The 20,002-nt window shown below is 43.5% G+C and overlaps 1 protein-coding gene across 2 annotated transcripts in view; it reads right to left on the bottom strand.

The window, feature by feature from the left end:
- RYR3 (ryanodine receptor 3) overlaps window positions 1–20,002 on the bottom strand; it is a 580,370-nt gene that overhangs the window by 58,701 nt on the left and 501,667 nt on the right. For both annotated transcript variants that reach the window (XM_055363234.2, XM_055363233.2), the window contains exons 70-82: window positions 16,792–16,962; window positions 16,404–16,463; window positions 14,457–14,588; window positions 13,865–13,977; window positions 10,469–10,565; window positions 8,743–8,849; window positions 7,636–7,687; window positions 6,631–6,687; window positions 4,971–5,070; window positions 4,738–4,817; window positions 3,259–3,335; window positions 659–732; window positions 71–88 (exon numbers count right to left, since the gene is read on the bottom strand). In XM_055363234.2, coding sequence (XP_055219209.2) covers window positions 71–88; window positions 659–732; window positions 3,259–3,335; window positions 4,738–4,817; window positions 4,971–5,070; window positions 6,631–6,687; window positions 7,636–7,687; window positions 8,743–8,849; window positions 10,469–10,565; window positions 13,865–13,977; window positions 14,457–14,588; window positions 16,404–16,463; window positions 16,792–16,962 — 1,138 coding nt within the window. The remainder of the gene's footprint in view (window positions 1–70; window positions 89–658; window positions 733–3,258; window positions 3,336–4,737; window positions 4,818–4,970; window positions 5,071–6,630; window positions 6,688–7,635; window positions 7,688–8,742; window positions 8,850–10,468; window positions 10,566–13,864; window positions 13,978–14,456; window positions 14,589–16,403; window positions 16,464–16,791; window positions 16,963–20,002) is intronic.

The following is a 20,002-nucleotide window of genomic DNA, read 5'->3' as shown; positions in this document are numbered from 1 at the left end:
CTGAGGCAATTAAATGAGATCTCCTAGGATTCACACACGGTAGGAACTCAGGCCAGAAACTGAAACTTACCACGTTCACGAACAATGACTGGTAATGAGAGAAAAACAGAAGAATAGAAAGTAAGAAAACTGTAAACATCATGATAAACTGTCTTTAGTTAAAACTGGCTATGTGAACACATCCATCCTAGATGATAGCTTTATTAAAGCTACTGATAGAAGCATTTTACTGAAACAGAGCAAGTCCTTGCATACTAAGCAAAGACATGATCTCTGACCAGAAATAGGTAATTAAGATTTTAAATGGCCAGGTGCGGTGGCTCACGCCTGTAATTCCAGCACTATGGGAGGCCAAGGTGGGGTGGATCACCTGAGGTCAGGAGTTCAAGACCAGCCTGGCCAACATGATGAAATGCTGCCTCTACTAAAAATACAAAAAATTAGCTGGCTGTGGTGGTGGGAGCCTGTAATCCCATCTACTCGGGAGGATGAGGCAGGAGAAGTGCTTGAACCCAGGAGACAGAGGTTGCAGTGAGGTGAGATCGCGCCACTGCAGTCCAGCCTGAGCAACAAGAGCGAAACTCTGTATGGAAAAAAAAAAAAAAAAAAAAGATTTTAATCAGGAAGAGAATGGCCTTCACATTCATTAGTTACTTACGTGTTCCTTCTTCAGTCACCATTCCCAGGCCTTCAGCTTTATTCTGCCTCTCAAATGCATTCAAATCAAGGACACTTTTAATAGACAGAAAGAAACAAGGTTCAGGGCTACGCACACTGGGAAAGCAGATTTCCAACGTTAATGTACCTATCGACTAAGCATATCCTGCCCCTGTGTTATCATAAATAAACTAACACATTCCAGGGTGGTTGAAAGTCTAATGATTCCTTGGTTTTGTGCCGAGCAGTGTTGTCTTAGGTGCCTATAGCTCACAGACTTTGTTACATACAGGTAGAGGGGTCATGAACACTTACAGTGACTCTCATTGTCTGTCCAGTTTGAGTCTTTTGGTGAAGACTCAAGGTCTTCACTTTGATGTGAAGGTTTAGAAAGGTTTTCCAAATAAAGAAGGAATAATCTGTTTTTAAGATTTCTCGAGGGAAAGTTTACTTTAAACTGCACTGATTAATGTTTGCCTCCCACCTTTACCTACTTTCTCCGAGAATCACATGGAATTGTGGTTTCCAGAGCTTAGGATGAGCTACAAACTTCCAGATTTCAAAGGGCCACGCCCTTTTATGATTCTACATCATGCAAAAGCCTATAGAAGCTGAGGTTCCGCTTTCCACAGGGAATGGTGCCTCCAGGTATTCCTGAATTTATGACAAGTTGGCCTTCATTTTTGTCCCTACTCCCCACAACCTTCCTAGTCACAGCCACTGCCAAATTTTACTTAGCTAGGAAGCCATAGTGCAACCACAAAGCTTGCTGATGAGACCACTATATGATCATGTTATTTCTAAGTGGGGCTCATTCCATTTTACTAACGGAGTCCATCTTATTCCCCAATCTGAAAGGTTTCATAGAACATAGAACATAGCTCTTAGGAAAGTTTATGGCTAAGTCCATTAAGACTCTGCAAAACTTAGCTTTCCTTCTACCACGGGGCAAAGGCATGGAGAAAAATCTGGCCTTCCTGTTTTCTTTTTAAGGAGTCACATGTGTTGTGATTTAGGTAAATTTCATTTACCTAATTTCATCATTTAGGTAAAAATGATTTAGGTAAACAGTGAAATCTCTATTGCCATTTGTTTGTTTTTCCCAGATTCTGCTGGCAAAAGGGCTTGCTCATCAACACAAAACTATCCTTCTACTTTGGTTTAGCCGTCAGGGGAGGAAAACACGGGAAAGAACATTTGGACATAGTTGCTCTGAAGCAGCAGTTTTGAATCTGAATCTATGCAACACACATTTCTGATCCTTACTCCATTCCTAAATACCCATTTTGAATGTTTTAACTTCCCTACTGCTTAAATTTTTAAAAAACATATATTGTTCTTATAATCATAAAAAACCCAGCAGTAAGACATCTTAAAACTTCTGTTAGAACTCAGCTGGCATCTAAGCGTATATCACCTGTCTCTCCAAGCTGTCATTATAAATGAGTTTAGCAATATGAAGTATTACAGGATACTGAGAGAACTGTTAGAAAGTAAATGGATAACTTTATGAGCAATATGGAATTGAGTTGCCTTGATTTTTGCCATCTCTGAGTTCATATGTACTATTTTAGCCTCAGAGAGTCAGGCCTGGAAATATTCCTTTTTGTTTTCCTGAGAGAGATAATAAATGAACAGATTGTTGGTGGGGAAAAGCCCCACAGAGCTGAGAATAAAGAATTATACTGCAGCTCAGATACGCTCCCTACTGCCGAGGGTATGATATTTTACCCAGTGAAATATGGTTAGCAAAAGTATGTAGTCCACCAAGAGAAAGGATGTCCATCCTCCACATTTTTAAATGGAAAGCATAATTGGAGGCAAATGAACTAGGTAATTAAAAGTTTAATTTCTTTTAGAATTATCTGCAGACTATCCAAATACATATGAATCTTAGACAATAAGCTGACACTTTTCTTAGATTCCGGCTCATCTCCGAATTCAGCAAGTATCATGACCTATGACTCTGAATTATACATTATTTATGTGTCAGAGCCATTCAGCCATGAGGGGTGGCTTAAACAGCTTAATAATATGAATGGAAAGTTCAAAGCCTTGTTTTTTAGGCTATGTCAAAATGTTCCCATGCCAGGATGTACCGCTGTCAAAATGGATGTGTCAAAATACATACTACCCTAACACACATTCAAGCTCAAAGAATTGTTAAGGACAAAGATTAACAAAGTACCTAGTGGGTTTAATAAAACATAGCCCTGAATCATAGTCAGGAATCCCCCCTTTTCCATTCTTTCCTGGTTTGACTTTTATGGACATACATGTTTGATGAGAAACTCAATGCGCACACTGAGCCTCCTGGGAAAGCAACATAAACATGGAGGTAAGGAAGGGATATTAAACACAACAGCAGTGGGGGAGCGTGTGTATGTGGCTAATGGCAATCACATTTTCCCCTCTGAATGCTAGCTGAGTTGTCATCCTGAAGGCTGGAGGAACAACACCTACTCTCTTAGCTTTCTAAGTAGGTGCTTCCTCTCTCAAGAATTCTATGGTAGGCCAGTATATTTTGTGCTCCCCTTCCCCTGCCTCCTATGCTTAAAGGGAAGAGTTTTTTAAATGCTATGGTAGTTTTCCCGCATTTACCTGCAAGACTGCATAAGACCAGAAAGGCTTTGAAAGAATCCAGCATCCTTTTTCTCCTTTAGGTAATCTAGCATTTTCTGCAAGGGAGACACGTTGTAAGGGGAAAAGCGATGAAAACTATACCACAGAGCTGACCCTCCTAATCCTGATGGAGAAATCCCCAGCCACACTGAGTTGGACCCTCTATTTATGGAATCAGAGTCCCTTGGGGTAGATCATGTTTATTTTATAAACGCCCACTGGCATTTCTTCTAGGGCAGAATTGACATTCATAGACCTACTGATTGAAGTCCCTTCTATTTGGGAACAAGCACCAAGGCCGTGATATAGTAATGTATCACGAAGCTGAATTATAATCTGAATAGCTCATGCTATGAATTTGGCACAGAGGAGCAAGGAGTTTAGCCAGTAAGGAGCCTAGCTGAAAGCTCAGTATTTCTTCCACAATGAGGCTTTGTTTCCTGTGTTCTCTCTTACTGGAAGGTAGGAACTTTGTTTGACATAATAAAAATTTTGTTTTTTAAAAAATAAATAAACAAAAGGCCCTGTAAGAAAGTCAACTGACAGCTCGTGGTAGGTGGTAGAAGGGAACAGAAAGTGAAGGATAACTTAGAAAATGACAGTTTTTAATGAAAAATTGGAGAAACTTTAGGGGGATGAGTTAAAGGCTGGGAAAAGCTATATGCAGTAATGGTAGTTGTGAATCTGGAGACTCTCACAGGCCCTGGGATATAACCCTTATGAATGCCAAGAGTCTGTTTGAAATTTCACTTCCCTGTACGCACAGATGCTTTTAACCAGAACCCGGAGTGCCTGAGAAACACCGGTATGTTCCTGTCTTCTGCAGCCTGTTCCAATTCAGATTGTTGAAGGAATACCATGTGTCAGGTACTTGGTTGTATGCTTCTATGTGTTGTCGCATTTAATGCTCACTAGAGTGTAGGCTGCACGATGGCAGGAGTTTTTATTTGTATTATTCACTGCTACACCCTCAGCCCTTGCAGCAGAGCCTGGCATGGTCATCAGTCAGTAAACAGTTGCTCAATGAATGAATGAATGAATGAATGAACGAACGAATAACAGGTTTGTGAGTTTATCAGTTCCAGTTAACTGATGAGGCTCCTTGCTCATACTAAAGGCAGCTAATAAGTGAAAATAAAGGGCTAAAGTAAAAACCTAACTCTTAGGAAATTTTTCTGGAGAATATTTATACAGAAAGTTATCTACTGATGAAAAACTAAATGTTTTTATCTTTAATCCTGGGTAAAACCTCTTTATTAAAGACATATTTGCCTGCAGACTCCCAGCCATGGTTGTGTTCCCAGCTACTCTGATATAACTGGCCACTAAGGACAAACGCGAGCTAAGTGATTCTGGGTGGCTCCCCTCTGTAGCAGTCAACTCCTCTTCCCTGAAGCATGACAGGTGTCAAATGGGAATACCCCGGGAGCCTGCCCAGCCGCTGCAAGTTCCCATTACCTGTTGCACACCAGCATTGCCTCCGTTCAGAATGGCGATCCCCAGCTTCAGTGTCTCAACCACCATGGGGCTCATCTCACCTGCCATGGTGAAGATTCGATTGAATCACCAAGGAAACAGATGGTAAATCATGCCTCCTGGCCCTTAGCAGGGCTCTTTAATAATGGCTGTATGTCACAGCATGATATCTTTGTGGAAGTTACATAAGCCCATCCAGAAACTAGGGAAATCACCTTTGCTAGCACTTATCATCTGAAGGACCATCTCCGCAGCACCACGCTCATGCAGCCGAGCTTGCTGATAGAGGGTTTTTTGCTTCTCCATCTCTTTTTCCTGGGGGGAAAAAAAATCACAGGGAAAGATTGGTTCCTACCCAGCACCAGGGAGTTCACCCATAGTGAGGTGAGAGAGAATTTTCCAGTTACCTAAGGAAGGTAACACACATCAACTTGGATAAAGCAGACTTCTGAAGTTTATTTCCAGACACTAGCCAGCTTTCTAAAACTGTCTACCCATCACTCTTATTTTGATGGTACATTTTCCATTTTTTGTACTGATAGAACACACAGTCCATTCCTTTTGGATACCATAATTGTGGGAAGCAACGCAACATTAAAATGTGTTTGTTTTCCATGTTCTGTTACACAGGGAAACCTGCTGAGGGGTCAACTTGAGTATTTCTGGCTGAATGCAGGAAATGCTCACTTATCTGGAATGCTCAGACCACAGCTAACGCATTTTTTTTTGAGACGGAGTCTTGTTCTGTCGCCTAGGCTCGAGTACAGTGGTGCGATCTCGGCTCCCTGCAACATCCGCCTCCTGGGTTCAAGCGATTCTGCTGCCTCAGCCTCCCCAGTAGCTGGGATTACAGGCGTATGCCACCACACCCAGCTAATTTTTGTATTTTTAGTAGAGATGGGGTTTCGCCATGTTGGCCAGGCTGGTCTCGAACTCCTGACATCAGGTGATCCACCCGCCTTGGCCTCCCAAAGTGCTGGGATTACAGGCGTGTGCCACTGCACACTTTCTATCAGACATGGGTTATGAGAATATCAAAGCTTTCCAGACTGTAATTATAGTCATTTACTTCTTTTGTGTTTTGTCATGTGCTTTGTCTACAAAAGAGTACAAGTAACCTAATATAGTTTAATCTTGAGAATTGCAGGGTCCTGTACTGCCTCAAAATAAAAATCACTATCAACTTGCATTTATAGAATAATAGCACAAAAACCATTCAAGTGTCTCCATTCCTCTGATTTTTTAATCTTTTTTTTTTTTTTTTTTTTTTGAGACACTGGATGTTACTCTGTCGCCCAGCCTGGAGTGCAGTGGTGCAATCAGAACTCACTGCAGCCTCAAATACTTGGGCTCAAACTATCCTCCTACCTCAGCCTCCTGAGCAGCTGGGACTACAGGAGCACACCACCACACCCAACTAATTTTTTATTTTTTGTATAGATGAGGTAGGTCTCCCTATGTTGCCCAGACTGGTCTCGAACTTCTAAGCTCAAGTGATCTTCCCTCCCCCGGCCTCCCAAAGAGCTGGGATTACAGGTGTGAGCCACCACGCTTGGCCTGATTTTCATTTTTCTGATTTTTTCATTTTAGATGTTTCAGTTTGTCCTTCTATGGCCCCTGTTATTACAGTAATTGAGTACAGTTTCCCACAAGAACAAAGCTAGTGGTTTGCTGACTGGCATACTACCTGCTACCTTTTCATGGGCAGAGAGACAAGAGAACCACCGCTAATGAGTGTGCTTTATTAAGGCAGACTTGCCAACTCACACACTGCTGGTGGGCGAGCCACATAGGCTAATGTCAGCACCCACCTCTGAAGGCCTGGCCTATTGGCCTTGGAGGGTGGCTCTATTTTTATTCTTCATGAGAACTTACTTCGAATGTTTTTTCCTTGTCTTCATCTTCTTCTTCATCCTCACCACTTTGACAACTCTGGATTTCATGGAGCAGGGAAGGGAGAAGACAGACAATCAAATTAAAGGTGAATCTACTAAACACAACTCTACAAGGGCAGGGGACAGGATGTAATTCACAGGCACCTCAGGACCTCAGCATTGTGTAAAACCAGGAACATTTTGGCCACTGCTGGGCAACATTTCTCCTGTAAATGCCATCTTCGCAGTTACCATAGAGTTCAGAAATGAGAAATGAGAACACGGAGCTCACATCATCAATGGTGACCTAGCTGGTTTAACCACAGACTTGAACTCTTCTACCTTAGTAAGGTTCTGGTGTAAATGGGAGACAGGAATGCAGGGAGCTGCCACTTCCTAGATACAGCCCCAAGGGCATGGCATTAAGATTGGAGACACATCACCTAGGATGTGAATCCTAAAGCGCCTCTTCCCACTGGGGCCCTGTGGTACAGCTAGATCAAGGAATAGGTGCTCCTATATCCCAACACATCCTTTCTGCCTGACATCAAAGTTTCCCTTATTTGCTCAGCATTCCAGAGGTCACCATCTTTCTAGGTGACAAAGAACATTTCTGGTCACACTGCCTCTTCCAGAACACCGGGAGCTCTCTCTAGTTTCTAACCTTCACCTGTGGATGTGTTTGAACTGTCTGATGTATCCTGAACATTGAGTGAAAACACAAGGGTATTCTGTATGCCTAAGCCCCATTTAGCTGGCTTTAGAAATGTCAGTGTGAACCTATCCACCAGCACCCATTGTTTCTGCAAAGCTTCAAGGTTTCCTTAGGAAGATGGTGAAGTGGTTTACTAATATCATCTCTGTGGCACATGAATTGTGCAATGCCTGAAACCTATGTCATGACAAAGTCCCAGGCCTGCTATTCAACATGACAATTTTCATGCACCTAAAGAAATCTAAGGGAAGACAGAAAGACAGAGACAATGGGCAGAAAACCTGGGTGTACCTTGGCCATCATGCTGGAATAGGAGGTGTACAAAGGGTCATCTTCCAATTTGCTGGAAAGAATGGAGGAAATATTTAGCAGGCTATTTACTTATTTATTTATTTATTTATTTATTTTTGAGACAGAGTTTTCTCTTGTCCCCCAGGCTGGAGTGCAATGACGCGATCTCGGCTCACTGCAACCTCCGCCTCCTGGATTCAAGTGATTCTCCTGCCTCAACCTCCCCAGTAGCTGGGATTACAGGTGCCTGCCACCATGCCCAGCTAATTTTTTTATATTTTTAGTAGAGATGGGGTTTCACCATATTGGCCAGGCTGGTCTCAAACTCCTGACCTCAAGTGATCTGCCCGCCTTGGCCTCCCAAAGTGCTGGAATTACAGGCATGAGCCACCGTGCCCAGCCTTAGCAGGCTACTCTTTGGACCCCACAATAAAGACTAAGAGTCATATAAATCTCAAATTATAAGTACTAGTGAATTAATTAGAAAATCCCTTCCCCCACTCTGATTCTTAGAAACCACTCTGAAAATGTGAACCAGCAGGGGCTTAACATGGAATTCAGAGATGAAGTTTATAGTTTTAGGCTGTTTAATCTTCAGCTCAGTGTCTGACATTATGAAGAGCAGGCTGTGGCTTGACGTAGTTTCCCTAGACATATCTTTTTTTCTGGAGACGGAGTTTCGCTCTTGTCGCTCAGGCTGGAGTGCAATGGCACAATCTCGGCTCACTGCAACCTCCGCCTCCCGGGTTCAAGCGGTTGTCCCGCCTCAGCCTCCTGAGTAGCTGGGATTACATGCGTGCACCACCATGCCCAGCTAATTTTGTAGTTTTAGTAGAGACAGTGTTTCACCATGTCGGTCAGGCTGGCCTCGAACTCCTGCCCTCAGATGGTCTGCCCGCCTTGGCTTCCCAAAGTGCTGGGATTACAGGCATGAGCCACCACGCCTGGCTCCCTAGACATATCTTGATGGCCAAATGTAAGGCAGCAAGGAGGGCTGCTCAAATCTAGCTTCCCTTTTCCACCCACTGCCATCTGAGAGAAGGTGGTCAGGAGTGGACACAAGTATCCCTGGTGCCTGGGAGAAGTAGGTGAGCTGGTGGTTCTGACCTCCTCTCCGTGAGAGCGTTGCGGCTAAAATAGAGAATGATCTGATGTAGTGGGTCAGGTTGTTTTTCTGTCTCTTCCTCCTCCTCTTCTTCCACCTTTGGAGATTTCTACACAAACCAACACAGATAGGTTTTAGGCATGAATTTAATCTCGTGCCACGTGACTGCATGCGAACAAAGAGAAGGTAAAGCGCAAGGCACAGAGTGCATCAGACTAAAGCACAAAACAAAACCACTACGTCATGTATTTATTTCAGGACAGAAGCCCTAAAGGTGTGAGGTTTGAGATACATGTGTATATATGTATGTATATTTTTTATTTTTACAGCCAATCAAAGAAACATTCCAATTTCAGGTTAAAACAAAATAAAAAGCAAAAGGCTGCCCATAAAGGGAATAGCTACAGACCCCAATCAGCTGACCTCTCATGCAAGCTCTGGGCACCCGAGTTCAGGAGGAAAACCCCACAGAGACACCTGAGAGACTGGCTCTCTCAGGCCAACAGCTGACATTTCTTTTGAAGAGCTGGGCTCGACATGGAGGTGGGGCAAGAGTTACAAAGCAGTGGGGCCATTTTGGGTCTAATACTATTCTAGATTCAACCCAGCAAAACATCTCTCTTTTCTGACCTAACTCTTGATTCTAAAATTCTTCTTGCTACTGAGAGCTGCCATCCTGGAGCTGCAGGCCTTGCCCTTCTCCTTTTATCAGGTCTTTTCTTTACCGCTTTTCACGGAAAGAGAAATAACAACTAATGTCAGAGGTAAAAGTGAATTTTTCTAGCAGTGGCAGAGCCAGCAGGGTGGACCGTATTTGGTAAATTGGTGAGAACTACATGGGTTGTATGAATGGTTCGGAAGAAGTAGAGGGCTGAAGTGACGCTCATTGTCAACTTCACACTCATCAAGAAACTGAGAAAACCAACAGAGTGTCTTTCTCACCAACAGGAATATATGAGAAGAATGAAAGACATAAAGACAAAGGGAAAGAAAACAATAGGAAAAGGCTTTAAAAAAGAAGGAAAGAAACAGAGGGTGACAGGGAAAGATAGAAAGTGAAAGACGTGTGGAAAAAAGTGACTATCAGAAACACAGGACAAGATGAACGGAGAGAGTGAGTGGTAACAGAAAAAGGTTCGTGGGAGAAGGAGAAAAAGAACCACAGGCTGGCCAAAGAGAAGGAGGGTTTATTTTCTCTCTGAACCAGAATGAGGCTCTGTGGCACCTCTGCAATAAGTTTTCCCCTCTTGTGTCATTTTAAGTGGCTTTAGAGCATGAAGTCTGTCAGAGACAAGGCATGCCAAATTTTCTGAAAGGCCAAATATAGAAATGTAAGATGCAGGAAGGGTATCTAGATGCATCTTCCCCAAAGCAGAACTACAGAGTAGGAACATGGGGCTTTGGCTGGGGTGGCCTCCTGCAACCAATGGTGCTCAAAACTTCACTTAGCATGAACCCCCCATGACATGGCTGTGCATTTTAAGAAATATTAGTTGTTAACAGCGACAATGAGGAGGATGATGATAGTATTAGCACCTCCAAGTGAAAATTCATCCTCTGGCTCCTATGACCATTAGCAGGGCCTCCCCTGAGCACTTACACAGTTAGTGCTTTTCAAATGTATACACACAGTTCCTTGTGAATGTTTAACTGTTACAACCACACACATGAATTCGAAAATCAAATTCATCCACACTCATATCTGCTCCCAGGGGAGTCAGTACTTACAGCCAAATCCTGTACTAGTTTCTCTTCAAAGGAATACTCCTCTGTTTCTATCCAAAATCTCTGATAGCCATGGAGGAAGAGGTTAATAGAGCGGTGCCTGAGCAGAAGGGGTGAGAGGGAGGTCAAGAGGGATCCATGGAACTTGTTCTTTTAGTTTGGGCAGTTAATGGTTAGTAAGCAGGACAGACTTTTGTACAATTCTTGTCTTCTGATTGGTCAGGGTAGCCAGTAGCATACCACAGAACTCACTTCAAAGAAACCAGAACCCTCTACCATGACGAGTCTTGAATATTAGAGCACCTTCTGAAAATGACAATGGTTAGCAAGACATGGCAGTTATCTGTAATCCTACTCTGTTCTCATAGGCTCTTTATCACATTTCCTCTCCAATGAGAAATCAATCATTAGGCCAAGTAACAGTCCTGAAGTATTTGCTTCATATGGCAATTTAGGTATTCCTTTAGGCTGATCACCCTTCTAGGTAATCCAATCTAAGTCATACCGATGATCAGTGGTTTCATCTTAGAGATACCAAAATACCAAAATGTGGCTCCTTTTCATTCTCCAGGTAACCACACTGGTAAGGTGCTCCAGCTTTTACTTAGCACGACAAGGTTTAAGCATGTTACGTCGTTGGCATATTTTCTGTGTGCTGCATGGATTCTAGCTATGTCCCTGGTATGTGGGTGCACTGAATAACTGGCACGAGCCACTCCCGATAAGCCAGGATTGACTGCTGGGAATATTAGCCACTGCAAAGCAAAAGCAGCCAAGTGTTTACAAAATGTGAGGACAGTGGTGAGGAGGGAAGAAGAGGGGAGGAAGATAAAAGTCAACACCAGAGTCATTAAACTCCGGTCATGGTTTTCGGTAGGACACAGCCCTTGCCATCTTTCTTCAAGTCTGACCAATCAGAATTCTTCCTAAAAATTGTACAAATTCGTGTTCTTATGGTAACGTTAAATCATGGTCAATAAAGGAGGAGTGTGCAGAGAATGAGCAGGTCTCTCCACAGGTTACATTACCATTAAAATGGGTATAAGCCTGTCATACTGAGTTTTTTCATTAACCTTTTCCAGCCAAACTTGTTGAAAGGTGCTCAGGAAGAAATTATTAATTTTGTGTCTGGAGAGAAGCATACAAGTTTTCTTTTAAAAACTAGCATCAGAGACAGTTTCCCATAATAAAACAAATCCCTTTAGCCCTTTAGTTTGGGAGATTCTATGCGGTTAGATGATCACAAGGTGGAGAAGAGATGTTGTCTCCATCATCAGCTTCTCTGTTGTTATGAAATCTACTTACAGTCCTCCATGCCAGAGAGATCACCCATAGCAGCCCCTCTAAAACAACTCAGTTAGGGACGGTCATGCTTCATGAAGGACATAGTGAATTCCTAGACTTACTCTTACCCATACAGAGTAAAACTACTGAAGGTGCAGCCCAGATATGTAAGGATGGTACTAACATCTTCAGTGGATTTAGAAAAAAATGCTTGTTTTTGAGAGATGTAATTTCTGCCTAGCTGTCCTGGTCCCAGAGACATGTGCTTTCGAGCTAGGCTCTTTCGAAGGCCACCTCAGCACAATGTCAGGTAGAAATCTCAATCAGATAGGGAAGGAAACACTTTCTGATGTTTCGACACTTCCAGAAAACAAAGACAAATTCTATGCACTTTTGCTTTCTCTAACGGGCTATGAATTTCACTTTTCTGTTACGACTTCAGCAGCTTTAACGCCCATGACTGCTTGAGCTTTTCATCTTTTCATTCATGAATTCTACTTGATTTGGTGGTGCCTCATTCTCTTCCAAAGACAGTAATCTGTTTCTTGAAAGAGATCTGTTGGAGCAGGTATGTGTCTCAGAGACTGTGATTCCTTTTTTTTTTTTTTTTTTTTTTTTTTTTTTTGAGACAAAGTCTCATTCTGTCGCCCAGGCCGGAGTGCAGTGGTGTTATCTCGGTTCACTGCAACCTCCACCTCCCAGGTTCAAGTGATTCTCCTGCTTCAGCCTCCCAAATAGCTGGGATTATAGGCTCCTGCCACCACACCTGGCTGATTTTTTTTTTTTTTTTTTTTTTGAGACAGAGTCTTGTTCTGTTGCCCAGGCTAGAGTGCAGTAGCGTGATCTCAGCTCACTGTAACCTCCGCCTCCTGGGTTCAAGCAATTCTCTTGCCTCAGCCTCCCAAGTAGCTGGGATTACAGACGCATGCCACCATGCTTGGCTAAGTTTTTTCTGTATTTTTAATAGAGATGGTTTCACCATGTTGGCCAGGCTGGTCTCAATCTCCTGACCTTATGTGATCTGCCTGCCTCGGCCTCCCAAAGTGCTAGGATTACAGGAGTGAGCCACTGCACCCGGTGGAGACCATCATTCTTAACTATCTTCAAAGACCTTAAGAAAGCCCAGGTGGCCAGTTGGCTCAGGACGAGGTTATAGGCTACTCTGGACAAATGATGGCCAAGATCCACAATTTGATGAAAACAAAATGTCAAGCATAGGAATAGTCCTTTCTGTGATATTCCAAAGAAACATTTATTTACATAAGCTTCAGAGTATACTTGTCTAAGTCAGTTTAATTTCCCTGAGCAAGTGAGAATATTCCTACTGATTTGATAAGTCAATGAAGCAGAGGCTGATATTCAATTACTAGCTTTGTTTATTGACCCAAGACCTGACCATACCTGCTCTGCAATAAGTCTGAGGACAGGAATGTCACCACATCACCAAAGACACTGAATTGGTCTGGGTGGTCAACTCTGGGCCAGTCTGTCACTGATACTATTCCCTATGTTGACAAGGATATGTCCCACACTTTTCAGCAAAAGCTTCAAATATATTTTACTTCAAAGTATAAGCTGAAACACCCGAAGGCATCGTGCCTCTGGCAAGCCTCTTGAGGCATCTGCAGCCTTTCTATATTTTGACAGCTAGTACACTGTGCTAAAAGATTTTCAAGTTACATTTCTGTACCTGCTGAGGAAATGGTAATTTCAGTGTCAAGTTCCTGAGCAGAGAAATACTATTGGAACTGTTGATGGAATTTGGGGTAAAATGTTTCAGAAAACAGTTTCTTTTTTTCCAGAAGTCTTTACATGCTAACCAAGAATCCCACCTCAGCAAAAGTAGTGTACTTCCATATGCTTACTTGGCTGACTTTAGGGTACAAATGGTGAGCCTGACAGGAATGGGCTCTAGAGAATCTCATCTGGTTTCAGTTTTTATGCTTACCTTGATTGTCTTAGCCAGGCCCGTATACTATGCAGACTGCAATAGCTCCATAGGCCAAGGATTCCGATTTCTATTCCTTGGATTAAGAGTGAGAGAGCACAGCAGTGGGAGGATACCTCCATTCCCATCGCTGGCTTACATGCGAGGAAAAAAGACAAAATACTTGCCTGGGCAGGTTGTAGAGAGGGGCCATCCTGAAACAGGCCACCACTGCCCGTTTCCGTTGCTTTGATAACAGTTTGTGCCAGACGGCCTTCTTGGACCTCAAAGGCTGTTCCACCTGAGAAGAGATCACATGGGTTGGTGCACATTAGGCTGATCTTCTGGTGGCAGAAGCTAGTCACCTGTAGCCCAGACTTCTTCATTCTGGAAGAATTTTGGCTTCTCAACTGTAGTTAGCAAAATGCACCCAGGAGCAGATGATTTCAGTTGTGAAAGTCTTAGGTTTTCCTCTTTCTCCCAGTTGCTTTTAGTCATTTATTCCCTAACAGCAGCTTAACTAACAGTAGTGGACTTAAATAGGGCATTTGAGCTAATGGCAAGAATGCACAATGCACAAAACACTGGCAGGGGAAATAATGGAGAGGTCTCCTATCACAGGGCAGCGAGATGGCACGTGGGGGTGATCTGGGATGATCCTTGGTCCTTGTTTTCTCAGTCTTATGAGGGCACTTGTACCTGAATGCTGAGTGTGAAGGGGAGCTTCGTACTGTCCAGGGTGTTTCTGCTTCCCCATTCCTCAGGGCAGATGCTCCTTACCTGTTCCAGGTGGAAGACAGCTGCTGAAATTCTCTGCACACGCTCGACTGTCTTTTCCGGATTGAAAGGTTCTTCACTCTTCAGAACATCCTTGTAGAGGTTCAGTTGCCATTTTACAGCTGGGTCATCAGACTGAAAATTGAAGCATACTCATAAGATGAGGAATTTCCTGTACCTCTCATACTGAAGAAGCCTTTTGGTCCTACCATGGTTCTGTAGGAGTCAAGACTCTCCTATTAGCACTTCACTTTCATTTTCTCGATTATCTTCTGGAATACTGTAGATGCTGTATAGGAACTTCTCATTCTAACTTCTATGTCTCTTAATGCTTCTGTCATATTTTCTATCTCGTCATCTCTCTGTGTTGCATTTTGGATGATTTCCTTAAAGCACTCTTCTAATTTATAAATTATTGTTTCAGCTATGTGTAGCCTATTTTTAACCCATTTATTAGGTTTTTAATTTCAATGATTATTTTTTATTTTTATAATGACTATGAAGTCTTTTTTCAAACCCATCTCCCCTTCTCCTTTTTAAAAATATAACATCCAATTATTGCTTTATGGGTTCGATTAATTCCTTTATATCTCTTTAAATGTTTTAATTTTATTTACATTTACATCTCTTTCAATTGCTCCTTATGGTTGAATTCTTCTCTTTGTTTCCTATGCTGACTCTCTAATAGATTTCCTGATGTGCTTTGTAATTAAAAAAAAATATGAGCTTGTCTTCAGGAGGAATTTTACGTATTGGTATCTCAGCTTGTATTTTAGAAGGTGGAGGCTCTCCAAGTGGTTATTCCACTTGGGTTTCTCTGTGGAATATTTGTGGGTTTTACTGGTTCAAGGCTAACTTTATGGAAGTTTCTTGCTCTGTATTTATGCATACTGTGAGTAATTAGGTCCCACACGCCTCTTCCTTTACAATGATTAAAAAACCAAGCCCCTAAGATTTTTTTTCTGGCCCTAGAGATTTCTTTTTATTGCCTTTTTTTTCTAGTATATTTTATCCACCATTCCTATATGTTTGGGGTGGAAATGAAAGACTTTGTGTTTTGGCTTAGTTCTCCATCTCAGGGCATAATGTATCTGAGGTAGGAGTTGTTCAGATTCACAGGCTTTAAAACATCTCAAATAGCCTTTAACATGAAAATTATATTTTTTTATTGTACCAACTAGAAACAAAATTATTTTGTTTCAAAGTCTCTTTAGAGCAGGAGGTGCTAAAACTTCCCCCAGGTGTCCACTGCACTGTTTAACAAGGCTTACAGTCAGTAAATTCTGAGACCTAATCTACACGCCACTGCTATGGCCTGACGTTCACATAATGGGAAATGGGAATAGATGCTTTATTGGGTATCCTCTTTGTATCCTCTTTGTAATCCTCTTTGTAATAGCTAAGAACAAAAATTAAGGACAAAAACAAACAAACAAACAAACATACATTTAGGGCAGTTTATATACCAGTGCTTTTTTTTTTGAGACGGAGTCTTGCTCTGTTACCCAGGCTGGAGTGCAGTGGCCTGATCTCGGCCCACCACAACCTCCGCCTCCCAGGTTCACACCATTCTCCTGCCTCAGCCTCCCAAGTAGCTGGGACTACAGGCGCCCGCCACCATGCCCGGCTAACTTTTTGTATTTTTAGTAGAGACGGGGTTTCACTGTGTTATCCAGGATGGTCTCAATCTCCTGACCTCGTGATCCACCCACCTCAGCCTCCCAAAGTGCTGGGATTACAGGTGTGAGCCACCGCGCCCGGCCATGTACCAGTAAATTAAAAAAAAAAAAATTTAAAAAAGAGAGAGCTAGTCCTACCAATTAAACACAAATACCCCCAAACTGTTTTTGGAACACATATAAGAAGCATGAGTAAATGAAGTGAAAAGCTGGAACCCTGCAGCCAGAAGGAAAGCCCGTGTGAGTTCTCACTGCTGTCCTGAGTCATCACCTTTTCCTGCAAGTGCAAGTTGTTCCGCAGATGTTCTCTGACCTCTTCATCTGTGTCCCTCTGTGGAAAGAGATGTCAGATTTTATTCCCGGAGATCACCATGGAACTGTCAAGTAGCATATGGGGATGTATGGAGAGTCAACGCACAGTTTCGCTGGGATCTTTATCAGAAGAACAAAAGAAAAAATATTCCGGAGATTTGTCCCAAAGGGCACACACGGACTTCCAAACCAGTTTTAAAGATGAGGGCGTGTTGCCTCCATACACACTGGTTTCTGCGCATCTGCTCCCCGACCCCCAGGGGAGGAGGACTAACCCTTCAGGGGCTGAATGCTTATCACTGCACCATGTGGATCACACACTCAGCCCAGGCAGACGGGCAGCTTACGTGGCTGTATCGTGATTTTGCGAGGGAGATCAGCTCCTGGTCACCTGGAGTACACATATTCAAACCAATGGGCAGCATTTTCTTGAGTGCAGCCACGATGAGGGAGGTCTGGATGGAATACAAGTCCCCCCGCCGCTTTGTCTTCTTCCGCTCCTGGTCTTGTCCTCCAGACTAGGAGATGATGTTGAAATAAACAGAGAGGGGTTCAGTGATTCTCCCAAAGGACCGGCCTCCTGTCAGAGGCAGCCTGCCTCCTTGTGGCCCTGTCAGTATAGGGTGGGCCTTACTACACTTCAAAGGACAGTGAAAAGAGTGTGTTGAACAAAGACGAATTAGGTAGCCATCAAAGACCAGCCATAACCCTGAGCCTTCTCCTTCTGCGCATGCACACAGAGCCACGTAACTAAACACACATCACCGACGCCTATTGCTCACTCAGTTCCGAACTGAACAAGTAAACTGGTGTTCTACAGAAAGAATGATTTGTTAACTGACAAAAATGACCCCAGAAAAGTTCTGAGAATTCTGATGCTGGGGGATCACTAAAAATATGAAAGAGTATCCAGCACAGAATAATTGCTCTGTGTTTTCAAAGCTGAAGCTGGTGTTTTGGAGCACCTCACCATGGCCTCCCGACCATGAGCCAGTGCAAATTCTTACAGGAAAAGGAAAATCTAAAGTAGGGCTGCTTTGGAATCCAGCTGAAGGAAAGTTAGGAGAAAAACTGAAGACATGAAAGAAAGGAACTCCTCAGTCCATGGAAGCTCATACCCATCTTTGACTTATGCCTTCTCATCCTTTTCAGAGACAGTTCACTCAGTGAAGTTGTAGGTTTAAGAGAGGAATCCAGGCCAGGTGCGGTGGCTCACACCTGTAACCCCAGCACTTTGGGAGGCTGAGGCGGGTGGATCGCCTGAGGTCAGGAGTTTGAGACCAGCCTGGGTCCACTAAACATACAAAAGTTAGCTGGGCATGGTGGCACACGCCTGTAATCCCAGCTACTTGGGAGGCTGAGGCAGGAGAATCGCTTGAACCCATGAGACAGAGGTTGCAGTGAGCCGAGATCATGCCATGGCACTACAGCGTGGGTGACAGAGCAAGACTCGGCCTCAACAACAACAACAAAAACATTAAAAAAAAAAAAAGAGAGAGAGAGATAGCAATCCAATGCACTGGGCTATGACACAATAGCAGCCCCAGGGAACCCACTGAGAACCCTCAGCATCCACCACACAGGGAAATCACTTGGTGGGTCCAGGCGGGCTCCAGGAAACAAGGCTCTGCGGTGACTCAGTTTTCATGACTCCAGGTTCCAGAGATGCAGAGCTGCTCACGTGGTACGTGCTTGCAGGACTGGGCCTCAGTGGGCACTTGGTGGAAGTGGGGAGGGCTGGGTAGCCAGAAGCAAGTCAGGGACTCTGGGAAAGAAGCGGTGCTCACCAAAGCTTTGCGCTATGAGTGTTTGCAGCAATGAGGGGACAGCACTGTGGTTTATCATGACATACAGATACAGGGCTCTGGGAGCACACCAGATGCCTCCCCTGGAACTGGCATGCAAGACCTGGTCCTCCTGGGCTTGGGCAGAATTCATTTTATGGGAAAAGGCTTTTGGAAGAGAAGAGTAGGGTCAGAATTAACAGTGTCTTGGGACTAATCTCTTTAAATTGCTTTCCAAAAGGCGAAAGAGTTTCATAATTATTAATGGACACTCTTAAGAACAGTGTAATTTCTTTCAGCACTTGTGGTGGCTGCAATTTCAGGTGGTTGTATCACAGTATCACAGAAACCACAGCAAAATCCCTGGCCAGCAGAACCCTAGTCTGGCCAAACATTGCCAGAAAATTCTATTGGTTGCAGGGGTATCTTGTGTCTAGTGCTCCAAAACACCAGTCAGCCCCTGGACAGCAGTGGGAGGGGCAGTAAGAAATATAAACAGAGGGAAAGAAATGGGGCTAAGAGAAGGAGGTTCCTGATGTTCCAGAAAACAGCAGGAAGGGAAAGCTGCTTCACACACAGACTGAGCATGTGTCGACTATCATTGGCTGAGTGCTTGCTAGGCTCCTCACCATTCTACCACCAGATTTAAAATTCTAAAGGTTGCGACTCAGGGCAAAACTCATTTATAGTCTAAATTACCCTTGAAAATGTTTCAAATCATCCATAAAACATAGAACCTGGTTATATGTATATAAACTATGTGATATCACATATGTATACATGTAAAATATAAATGGTAATACACAGTATGCAATCGAATAAATATGCTCAAAAGTGTAATTACGGGGATTTGATTACACAATCTAAATTATTTCCTGCTCACTCTCTATTTGATTGGGCCAATCTCATGTCCTTCTAATCATAAATGCTGCATATGCAATATGACTCCAATGTGCCTGCTACTTATATAAAACATTTATGATCCTCCCAAAACCCCTGAAACCAGTCAGTTTTGTAAATGACAATGGGATTGCTCAGGGAAGCTAAGCAATTTTTCCAAGATCACATAGCAAGTAAGCCTCTGAGCTATCCAGACGCAAGTCTATCTCGCCTGGGCTCCATAAGAGCTGCGTGTGCCCTAGTCCCTGCGCATCTCCCCTTCTTCACTGCATAGTGTAGAGCGGAGGTTTGGGAGAATGGCAGCCGACACACATTAATTAAGAGGAAGAGAAAATGTTCAGTTATAACCTGAAACTGTAACTGGGAAATTCTCCCAGGGTAGGCTTTGGAAGACTCTCTTTGAATCATGGGAGCCTTATACAGGATGCAGGACACCTACAGTGTGAAAGGGCTGAGACCACTAATAAAAAATAGGACTCTGACCCTGGGTAGCACCACGAGGAGTAGTCCCCTGGGTTCTCAAGCCCTGTCAGTCATCCCTATCTCTGTTAGTGTGGTGGCTGCCGAGAGGGCAGCTGGAGAAGGGAGCAGAGATAGCAAGGAGACCTCGGTTAGGGTGAGGCTTGGCTGGCTTCCCCGGCTTCCCCATTCCAAGGGTGGGTAGGCCTACATTCACTCTTTGACAGGCAGTTGTCTTCCCTGGAGCAGGCCTGGGGGACCTCCAGGCGGGAAAATCCATTCTGTACCACCCCCATGGTGATCACAGTGCAGAGGGGGCCAGAGCCTGGCACCTCTAATACTAGGACAGAAAAGACACGTCATGCATTTGACCTGTACCTTTACTTGCATGGCCTGTGTGGAAAGACAAAAGAAA

This window comes from Gorilla gorilla, chromosome 16 (assembly GCF_029281585.2).
Source record: "Gorilla gorilla gorilla isolate KB3781 chromosome 16, NHGRI_mGorGor1-v2.1_pri, whole genome shotgun sequence".
Taxonomy (NCBI): Eukaryota; Metazoa; Chordata; class Mammalia; order Primates; family Hominidae; genus Gorilla; species Gorilla gorilla.
Note: the sequence above shows the minus strand (reverse complement) of the source record. Positions and strands in the feature narration are given on the sequence as shown.